This window comes from Spinacia oleracea, chromosome 6 (genome assembly GCF_020520425.1).
Source record: "Spinacia oleracea cultivar Varoflay chromosome 6, BTI_SOV_V1, whole genome shotgun sequence".
Taxonomy (NCBI): domain Eukaryota; kingdom Viridiplantae; phylum Streptophyta; class Magnoliopsida; order Caryophyllales; family Amaranthaceae; genus Spinacia; species Spinacia oleracea.
In genome coordinates, this window is record NC_079492.1 from 23,050,212 (window position 1) to 23,061,848 (window position 11,637).

At 38.0% G+C, this 11,637-nt stretch overlaps 1 protein-coding gene across 1 annotated transcript; it reads right to left on the minus strand.

Moving 5' to 3' along the window:
* Positions 1-904: 904 nt before the first annotated feature.
* On the minus strand, positions 905-6,065 carry LOC110785822 (uncharacterized). Its single transcript, XM_021990336.2, has 4 exons — positions 5,578-6,065; positions 4,325-4,404; positions 4,179-4,237; positions 905-1,532 (listed from the first exon to the last, which is right to left on the minus strand). Exons 1-4 carry the CDS (start codon positions 5,827-5,829, stop codon positions 1,228-1,230), a joined length of 696 nt encoding a protein of 231 aa, XP_021846028.1. The 5' UTR covers positions 5,830-6,065; the 3' UTR covers positions 905-1,227.
* Between the last annotated feature and the right edge of the window lie 5,572 nt (positions 6,066-11,637).

The following is an 11,637-nucleotide window of genomic DNA, read 5'->3' on the forward strand; positions in this document are numbered from 1 at the left end:
TATTAGATTAAGTACTCCATAGGGTAATTGCATAATATGATAAATTAATCTAAACGAGTCGTGTTCAGGTAGATTTTGTGTCTTGTCGTGTTCGTGTTTGGTCGTAGGTCAATATTACAAAATTTATTAAAATTAAGTAGGATAATCGCATAACATGACAAATTAAACTACACGGGTCGTGTTCAGGTTGGTAGATTTTGTGTCGTGTCGTATTGGTTCTGTGTTTTCTCTCGGTAATTATGTATCTGTGTCGTGTCGGTTTCAGTTGTGTTATGTTAGATATTGTCATCTCTAGTTTTATTCCACGCTACTCCGTATTAGTGTGTGAATTGCTATATATCGTCATGGTTTTACTTATAAATGTTGGTGTTAATGTATGAATTTACGTATCTAGTTCAACTCTGCAAAGCATTCAACTCCCTCACTCTACACATTGTTTGTCGACACATTTATAAAGGCTTTCGTCTACATAATGCTCAACTCTATATCCCTTTTCTATTTAAAGAGACGTCCTCCTTAAACAAGTGTCATGTTCGAATAGTCGAAATACAATGATTTTTTTTTTCAAATTTGAACTCTATTCACCAAGGAGGTGATATTGCACCCTAAATCCCTAATGTTCTTACCCATGGAAGGAAGGAAGGAACAAAGGGAACTAGCCCCCCCCCCCTCCCCGTTTATCAACGGCAACAAATTGTAATCGTTTAATGACAACACATGGATTAATAAAACGAGTCAAATTCCTCTGATTTGTATACCACTTGTGTGTCATTTCTTCATATTCGTTGATATTTACAATTAGTCAACCACTTTTATTTTCATATACTCTATATAAAATTGCACTATTATCAACAAATGAGAAAGAGTGGCACACAAAGTAGTAAATGGATTGTATGGCAGAAAATTTGAACTCTAATAGAACCATTATAAAATTTTCATTAGGAAATCACTGTGACATGCATCATACAAGTAATGTACGTATGTGTTGGTAGGAAGTGACCCAGACAGTGTATAAATTACAAATCTGAATATCCCACTCTTCCAAAGTGATTTCGATTCTACTTGAATAATGTATATCAACTGCACCACATTGAACATTGAGGCAAACAACAAACCTAAACAGCAGCAGGAAGCCAACTAATCATGAGTTTTTATTCTAAGTATTAGTTCCCCCAAAAATATACTGAATTGACTGACCCCGAGTATGATTTTGCTGGAAAAAAAAAATTACATTGAAGGCATTTCCAAGGCCTGCAATACATCCTTGAACTCAAAGTCATGAGTCTGTTTGTTGAACCGTTCCACCAGCTTGTACCTCACATCATTAAGGTAAAAAGATTGAGTGGTCTCCAAAAGCACTTTTGCTTCCTCGTCAGTGAGCTTGCTGGTAAATACTACGTCTCCACGAACAAGTACCAAATCTTTGGTGTCTGTAAATTCTGTGTAGTGTGTAACAGTAAAATACGGGGATGCCTGAGTTCCTCGAGCTTTATAATCTTCCAGCCCAGTGAAAATTATGTGTGGGATCTTCACTGCAATTATATTACAGGAAAGGTTTGAGTTAAAAAAAAATAAAGATGCCAAAACTTTAAAAGGATCTTATCATCAGCCAACTAATCTGCGCAAATGCATGGAAACATCAAAACTATTCCTTATGTTGCTAGTTGTTACTTTGTGCAAGCTACTTTGTACACTGATACATGCACATCTGTACAAAAAACTCCAACACTCATTCGGGAGGACGTCCAAGAGAATGATTGCGTTACAAACATTAATATATTCGTTCTGTGAATTGAACCCTTAAAGAGTTGAAGATCAAATGCACAGAGCTGAGATCAGAGTACCAAATTTTTAATTATCCAGCTTAAATTAGCTAATAAAACTCAAAAGCGGCCATGAAATGCTAACCTGCCTGCTGATTCTCAATAAATGGCATATACGGGACATAACTTGGATTGACTGCTAGAGTCCTAAAACTGAGAATTTGAGATACCTTTTCAAGCATATAAACTAGATGGCATTAATCAGCCAAAACCAGTCTTGGGCCTCTAGGCTACACCTAAACCAGATGCCAAAAAAGAAAACCTTATATATGACGGAGAAGTACGAATTAGCACTCTCCTCACATAAACCATTTCACGGAGTACTACATTGTACTGAATAAGGCTTATAGACATGAAACTTCAGTAAAGGGAGAAAGGGATAAAAGATACTCCGTACATATCAATGTCAACAGTTTTCCCAAAACTTTGATTCATTTGTCTGGTACCTTTTCAATGATTATAAAGTTCACGTCGCCTACTAAAGGGTGATAAGAACGAAATCCAGTGCTCCAGCTCAAAAATCATAAGCCACGGCAGATAGGCAGAAGAAGCAAGCTAAATACAATAACACGTAGATGAAAAGTGGAGGACTCACAATTCTACCCAAACAAATTCATAATCTATAACTCTCATTCCAAAATAGACCAGGTGGTATTGGCTAGTTGCTAAAACTCCAACCAAAAGAGTGGCTAAATCATCTAACTAGGTAGTTCTGGTCAATAGCTAAGCCTCACCTTTCACAACATCAATTGTCAGCATAGGCTTCACATTTCAGAAATCAGAATTTCAAAGCCCTACTTAATGGACCTTCACAAAGTTGTCATCTAAAATTACTGACACAAAATAGCATCATGCTCATATAATAGCGCAAAATATAATGTCTCACCATGTTACACAAATAAAAGCTATGACATCTGGTTTCAATTTTGTGGTCAGCCCTAGCAGTACTATATCATAAGGAATACATCCTACAGGTGGCACCAGGCAAATATCCTTAACACAGGAAAACCTCGAATAGAACTTTTCCTAATTAACCTGCGTGGCTGCGTGTCCTTTTCTAATTTCACCCTGACCCTTCTCATATCCTCTTCATTCTCGTTTCCACTCCATCTCTCCTTTCCATAACTATGACCCATTGCAACCTTGCAGGACCTCGAGGGTAACTCTAATGCCCCTCAAAGGTTTAACATAAATCAATAGCTGAAAGTTCTTGACAAGAAAAATAGATAAAGAAAAAATTTAACAATTCCTAAAAGGAAACCTAGCCAATAACCTTCTTCCCCCAAAAAGAAGCAAATCCATAGTTTTGTTATTTCTTACTATTAACAAGATGAAAGAGGAGGGGGGTAGATTGAAGTGAGTACAAAGGTATTTGGGGGAGAAAAGGAGAATTTTCATTACTCCGTATAAGTTAGATGCGCTTAGGACACTTGCTTTGTTGCAACTAAAACTGCTTAATCACACCCAACAGAAAAAACCCTTAACCTTATCCAGTTTCTGTTCTCATCATACAATGCACTCTATAGCATGCATACATCAGCAGTTATAGAGTGATGTAAAGCGTTTATGCTGCACTGTCCAACCATTGTATCTCCTACAAACAGTATGTTTCCTTTCCTAGGCCACCATATATATACTGGGATAGAACTAAGAGGTCGACCAGAGACATGTAAGTTCCTCTTACAGGTCTCATGAGGAATTATAAGTAATTTCTCATTCTCTTCAATCATATTATACCAACTCTTTTCAACTAGGTCGGCCACAGACCACCAATATGGACGAAATATCGAACAAAAACTTCAAATTTTGTTTCTTCTAACTTCTGAAGCTCCAAAATTTGTGTATTGATAGAATAGGATCAGCCTTGTTATGCTAGTGCAGTCTTGGTTTAGGTTCTGTGAGTTCTTACCAATGTCAGACCAGGGTTAGATGTTGCAATCAAGAGCAGTACGAATAAGAGCATTCTGCCTGGATACGTTATCTGATGTACTTTGTTGAGATTCTGAAGCGGATTCAGGGGTCAGCATCATTTTTGACCGAAAAATGTAAACATACTGCTTTAGAAGACATTGTTTAGAAGTGGCATGCACAGACATTTTCACTCTGAGTTTGGATGTAATACCCAAACAGATGCTACAAGTGGGTGACAGTAGGTTGGATACCAATGCTTTTGTTGGGTTTTCTGGGCTATGTGAATGAAAAAGACTGATCCTAATGATTAATTCTATTAATTAGCCAAAAAATATTATTTCACACTGTCATTCACGCTATAACACTAACGTCCAGGAGTTAACAAGCCTAAAAATCTGCATTATCTTTATAAGTTTTCATACTATAGGTAGTAAGGAAACAAACCTTGAGAAAACATGGTTGTATATCCATTTCCTCTCCACAACGGAATGACAAAATATTGACTACAAGGGCAAAAAAAGCATAAATAAGAAAGCATTATTATAGACCGTTAAGAAGCAATCCAGATGAGCAATACTACAATGGAATACCAATCGTTTGCCCTTTGCTCGAATAACTTGTACATATTTGCTTTCATGGTTGCGCCAATATGACCTCTTCCCAAGTGAAACTGACAATGAAGAAAAGCCTCAATAAGTCCAGATCACAACTGTATGTAATGAGATAAAGGAAACAAAATCACTAGATATGAAAATAAAACACGCTTTCTTTTATACAGATTAATTAACTGCATGCATATAAGTGCATTCAAAACCCCAACTTGCCTAATATTTAGACAAATATTGGATTATATTCCCATCACAGTTTAGGATCATATTCGAGACTACAAACGACACGAGCAAAGCTCAGTAATATACTAAGAACATATATTCAGGAATTAATCAGCCAAAAACTCATTTTCACTAAGATCTCAAATTCTCAATGAAACCATGTGAATGCACAAACATGGACACAATAAAACAGTCTAAGCTAAATATTTCTTGTCATAACCTCCTAGTTCTTACTTGCAGCAAAGTTAAGGCGTGGTAAATTGAAAGAATAACTCACTGTTTCTCTTTAAATATTAAAAACAAAGGAACATGTTTCCAAACTAACCATAAAACGACCCACATTTTGCACTGCAGACAATTTATTCCATTTGAATTCCCCAAACAGACTATCGTAATTAACTGCACGCATATAAGTGATGTCAAAAACCTTAATTTACTTGAACAGACATTGGATAATATCCCCATTGCAGTTTACAATCATTTAAGACCACATATGAATCAAGCAAAGTTCGGTAGGATACTAAGATCACATCTTCGGGACATGTACAAACATATGAAGAGATTTCCCTTCAGTCTCAATGAAACCATGTTAACGCACAAACATAGACTAAGCTCAATGTCACTTGTTATATGACTTATATGATTTTATCCTCCTAGTTCTTAGTTGTAGCAATGCTGAGGCACAGTAACTAAACAGCAAAACACTAAGGTTTCTCTTCAAACATAGGCTAACCTGTAAAAGTACCCACATTTAGCACAGCACACAACTTACTCCATTTCAACTAACCAAACACAATCCTTTCATTACTCTTTTGCTACTCAGTGCCAGTCCCATTCCCGGTAAACCCGGGGGTTGTAGTACGGACAACCAGGGTAAAACCTAAACCACACCCATTTACCGAACCCATCCTTTTGGGAATAAGGTTTCGGCACCATAAAAACAAACCAAACAACCAATAAATTCAAAACCAGCAATAAACAATCAAGCAATTGAAAAGTTCAAAAGCTATTACATCATCCCATATCATAGTAAGATCCTCAGGAGACTTAAACTTAGCACGCTCAACATCCATGATCGAATTTAATGGCTTCACTTCAAATGGAGAAAACCCAGATGCAAACTTTGATGTACGAACAAAACCAAGTGAACCCCATTTCAGGAAGCTCCCTGGGGTTGCAGCGCCAGCTTCTTGTACTAAAGAAGGCAAAGTTTTGTTGACTATGCTTAGAATTGAAGATGATGTAAGTTTGCGTAATCTTTGCATTGTAATTTAACTTCGCGACAATTGAAAGATTAGTTTGGGAAGGATGATCTGTAAATCTGGGTTAGAAGAGAGAATTTCTATAGAAGAGTTCGATCAGACATTTCATCGAACAGATGGTAGGCAAACTCCAACAAAGTTAAAAGAGTAGACTTTAAACGCAAATTTTTAGCCAGACCAGTTTAAAGTTTGAAGAGCAATTTTTTTTAATTTGAATGCAATTGGGCCGGATGATAAACAACAATGGTTTGGGGATTTCGGTTTGTGTTGTGCTGGTCTACTGGAGTTTATTTGAATGCTTGTTTGGGTCGGGTTACTTTTTCTTAAGTATGATAAAAAAAAAAATTGAAAATGAATCATGTTATGGGTCGTTTTGTACCGCACGTGCCGCGCTCGGTTCCTACATTTAAGGAGTCAATATCTCCACTTCATGCTTTGTTGGACAAGGTCAAATCAGTTAGTCAAAATGAAGCAAACAGTTAGAGAAGACCAAGGAAGGTAGAGAAAATCAAGGGTCAACTACCACCGTTATTCCCTCAACAATACTAAACCTACTACTATATAAAGACTACTAAACTACGATGAATACTACTTCCGATATCCAGAAAATACCTACAATAAAATCCTTACTACCCGTTATCTACTTCCTCGGCCAAGCTATCTCCCCAGAGCTAAACTAGCTACTGCAATTACTCTGAATTCTCGTAGCTCCTGCAACCAAGACAAAGAAGTCTTCCCATTACCTTCCACATAGACCTTCCACTACGTTCTCCAACCCATATTTATCTAATCTATATCCTAAATAATATAATTCCTTCCATGATCCATTCACCCTCACAAAATACCTTCTGTCATACCACCAATGATATTAACCAATATACTTATTCACCCACTTCGTATGTCCTACACTATCTTAACTTATGTTCTACTATTAGCAATGTTAATACTCGCAAATATACATTGTATTTGTAATCACTTAGGTTATTTATGCCAACAACATAGTGGATTGGTGGACTCATTGCCACCCGCGGTTTTTGTCCCTTTTGGGTTTTCCGCGTCACCATCTCGTGTCTTGTCTTCCTTTATTTTCTTCTCTTTATTTCTCGTCATTTACTTATCTAGTCATCTATGTCCCAACCAAAGATCGTCCATACGGAATTTGGCATAAACAGTATGGCGCCGTCTGTGGGGAGATGGCTAGATTCTACCTCCAAACATATATCCACAAATATCCTTCCCAAACACGAAGTCCGACCCACTTGAGTTCACCAAAGAAGTTGTCTCCAGGTTATGCGTTTCTGCCATAAAGTGTCGCCACCATGAGATGAAGTTACGTCAGGACACGTGTCGTCACCAGGTCAGGCGTCCTCATTAGACTGCGTCGTCGTCAGAAGATGGAATGATGTCAGGGACATGTCGTTGCCAGGTCAGGCGTCGTCACACTAGAGGAAAAAACCTTATAGGTTGCCCATCAAAAGTTGCCCTTATACAACAAGAGAAATTTTTGATAGTTAAAAAAAAAAAATATTTAAATCAATAATATTTTCCCTCCAATTTGAAACAAGCGCAACTTAACCTAGCATTCACTTCATTTCCAGATTGCAGCAGTCACGTAGTACCGTACGTACCTGTTAGGTTATGATACATATGACATTACATAGATCATGCGGAAACAACCATTAACCCAGGACAACATATTATTTACACATAATCATATAGCATAATTTAGATGCATACTCTTTGTTGCGTGCCCTCCCTAGCTGCGCCCGAACCGAACAAGAACAAGTCTTTAGGACTCCAAGTGTCGTCCCTCCGTAGATAGTCCACAGCACGTCCGGATCCGCCTTAAGATTGACCAACTAGAATCGCCCTTAAGGTACTAGAAAATTTCGGCACTTTATGAGCAAGATGTGTGTTTTAATTTTCTCTCAAAAAACTCACTTTTGAATACTTTGAAACTTGTGTATAAATTATGACCCCTAGGCCTTTATTTATAGAGTTATGGAAAAGGAATCGTAATCCTAGTAGGATACGAATTAATTGAAATTAGAATCCTACATGAATTCTATTTAATTAATTTATCCAATTAGGAATAGAAATTTAATCATACACTGACTCTTGTAGATTTAGGAATCACGCATGAGCACAAACTCACACACACACGGCAGCCACAAGGGCTGCCCATGCGCGTGCGAGCAGCAGCCCACGCAGCGCGGCCCACGCAACGGTGGCCTTGGCGCGCGCTGGGCCTGCCTTGTGGTAGGCCTGGGCGCTGCCTTGGCTGGGCTTGTGGCGCGCGCGTGCTTGCTGGGCGATGGCCCGGCTTCGTGCTGGGCCTTCGTCCGGCAGGCCTCGTCCGATGCTAATTCGTACGATACGCTTCCGATTAAATTTCCAGTTCCGGAATTTATTTCCGATACGAACAATATTTAATATTTCCGATTCCGGAATTAATTTCCGTTTCGAACAAATATTTAATATTTCCGTTTCCGGAATTATTTTCCGATTCCGGTAATATTTCCGATTCTGACAATATTTCCGTTTCCGGCAATATTTCCGATTCTGGTAATATTTCCATTTCCAATAATATTTTCCGATACGTACCATGTTTCCGTTTCCGGCAACATCTACGACTTGGATAATATTCATATTTCCGATACGATCCATATTTCCGTTTCCGGCAATATCATCGTTTCCGGAGTATTCATTTCTTGCCTGTGACGATCTTAGCTCCCACTGAAACCAAGATCCGTCGGTTCCGAATATTCATAGATGGAGTATTTAATGCCATTAAATACTTGATCCGTTTACGTACTATTTGTGTGACCCTACGGGTTCAGTCAAGAGTAAGCTGTGGATTAATATCATTAATTCCACTTGAACTGAAGCGGCCTCTAGCTAGGCATTCAGCTCACTTGATCTCACTGAATTATTAACTTGTTAATTAATACTGAACCGCATTTATTAGACTTAACATAGAATGCATACTTGGACCAAGGGCATTATTTCCTTCAGTACCTCCATAATCTCATCTCCTTCTTCTTCTCTCCATCACCGCCCACCATCACCGTCGTCTCCTCTCCTCCGACGTCCGGCCGTTCTTCTTCACCGGCCTCCAACCACCGGCGCATTCCCCGTTCGTCTTCGCCGGCCTCCAGACTCCGGCAGTTCTTCGAAGTCCTTACTCTTCGCAGTCACGTACTCTCAATTCTCTTCGCTCACCGGTGTCCTCCTCTGCGTCCTTCTTCACCTTCGTCCTCCTCTGCGTCCTTCTTCACCGGCGTCCGGCACGCCCTCCTCTGCTCCTTCTTCACCGGCGACGAGGCATACAATTCTCTTCACTCACCACGCAATTCTCTCCATTTTCGGTGGTTGATGTTCCTAGGTATGGTGTAATTGCATAATTTAGTTAAATTACTCCCTTATTTTCTCTATTTTTGCTTGGTTTGTGCGAAAATGGTTTATTCTATTTTGTTCTTGCGCTTGAGGAGGTTGAGTTGGTGGAGGTGATTCTGTGGTGGTGGGAGGGGGTTGGATGATGCAGGGGGACGAGGGAGGCAGAGGCTCGGTTCAGTGGTGGGGGAGGTGGTGGCTTGAGGTGGTTTAGTGGTGGTGGGAGGTGGTGGGAGGGAGGCTGAGGCATGGTGGAGCTATAAGGCAGAGACATCAATAACGTTAATCATATAATAACAAATAATAATAATAATTAATAATAATAATTATAATAACATTAGTGATAATAACATTAATAATAATAATAATGATAATAATAATAATAATAATAATAATAATAATAATAATAATAATAACAATAACAATAACAACAATAACAACAATAATAATAACAATAATAATAATAATAAAAAAAAAAAATAGAAATACAAATAGAAGTACAAATACAATTAGAAATAAATAATGAAAACTAAAAACTAAACTAATTAAACTTTAAAATTTTATAAAAACGAAGAAAAAAATGAGTTATGAAAATAAGGCCTAAAATGTTTTATTATCAAGAACACAATTTCTTATTTTTAATTTGTTGATCTCATCTGTATGCGGCCTAAAATCTTTTTATTATCAAGAACACAATTCACTTTTTTGTAATCTAATAGCTTCTTGCTCCTATGTGCAGGCTAGACGCTTCCCCACCCTGTTCAGTAGAAAATTCAATTGTCGATTGTTTTTTAGGTGAGTTTTCCTCCTTTTACACTTTATTTTCGAGCATTTATGTATATATGTTTACCGTTTACATTATTGTCTAGAAGTAAATGCATCATCATCATATGCCTAGATACCCGTTCAAGACTTACTCGTTAGGAGTAAGTCTTGAATAGTCCCCGGTTTGGGACTGTTCTTGGACGTCTAATCTCACTTAGGAAGTGAATGTATGTCTTCTTTTTTATTCTAAGGAATATACTGGCTCGTCATTTCCCTATTTTGGTCTCTGGGTACATATGTAGGTAATAACTTACCTACATCGTGTACTTGGTGAACAGTAGGGAAATGCTGCCGGATTTTCCTTAGAATTGAATAGTTGACATGCATTCACTAGTGGGGTTAGACGTTCAAGGATGGGTTAAGTTGAAGTGATAAGGACCTTTGGAAGCATGCATTCATTCGATAAATCAACTTCTGTATACATATGCTAAAGTGGTAGAGTTTTTGTTTTTCTATGCCAATTAAACGGGGGTTTTGGTTTGTTTAGAAGCTTATGAAACATGTTTTAAGTTTAAAATCAGCCCTTAGTTCTTTTAGTTGAAAAATGGGAGCGAAAATGCCTTATTTGGTCGATATAGGTCCTATATCGACCAAATATGACTTAAATGTGCTTAAATTGATTAGAATCAGTTTTAGAAAGCTTGAATATGCCACATAAAACATGTAAATGGTTTGAAATGACAAGTTTGGTTCCTTAGCTCAAAGTTGGGCGAGAAAATGACATTTTAGGCAAAATATGACCTATAACGACCAAATAGGACTTAGATGTGAGTAAATACATTTGAATGTGTCTTAGCAAGTTCAAACTAAGCTTATGAAACACGTTTTAAGTTTAAAATCAGCCCTTAGTTCTTTTAGTTGAAAAATGGGAGCGAAAATGCCTTATTTAGCCTATATATGTGTTAAGTTTAAATGTGCTCAATTTAATATATTTTTTATGCATTGGTGATAATCATTTTAATTCTTGTAGGAAACCTATGAAAAAAATGTTGCTGAATGCGTTGAAAAAGGCATTGCTAAAGATCCCAACCAAATCTACTTTGAGACAGTAGGTGGGAGAAAGAAGGGAAAGGTCCCCGGGCTGGGGAGTGGAGACTCTCTATACTTTGCACCATCTAGAGAGGGTGGTAGTTCTTCTAGCTCATACACCCCATCTATTTATTCTCAAATGTCAAATCGCTTGGAAGAGACTCAACAACAGTTGACCCAAAAATCCATTGAGCTTGAAACAACAAAAAAATCAGATGTTAAAGGCTTTGGAGGACGATCTACTTTTGAGGCAAAGAGAGAGAGAAGAAAGAGAAGCAGAGCGACTAGAGCATCAAAGGGAGATAGAAAGGGAGAGACAAGAGAGAGAAAGGGAGAGACGAGAGAGAGAAGAACATGCCGCCCAGATGAAAAAGGCAATGGAGTCTTACGAGAGGATGTTCAGTCAATGTACTGGTTTTCCTTTCTCGCAGTCGCAGGATCCTCGAGATCCAACCGGCGGCGGGACACCTTTGTGTTAGGTAGTTAGTATTCTTGTATACCTAGTTACAAGTTTTCTTTTGAGTCCTATATATTATGAATGTAGTAACATGTTTAAACAAAATC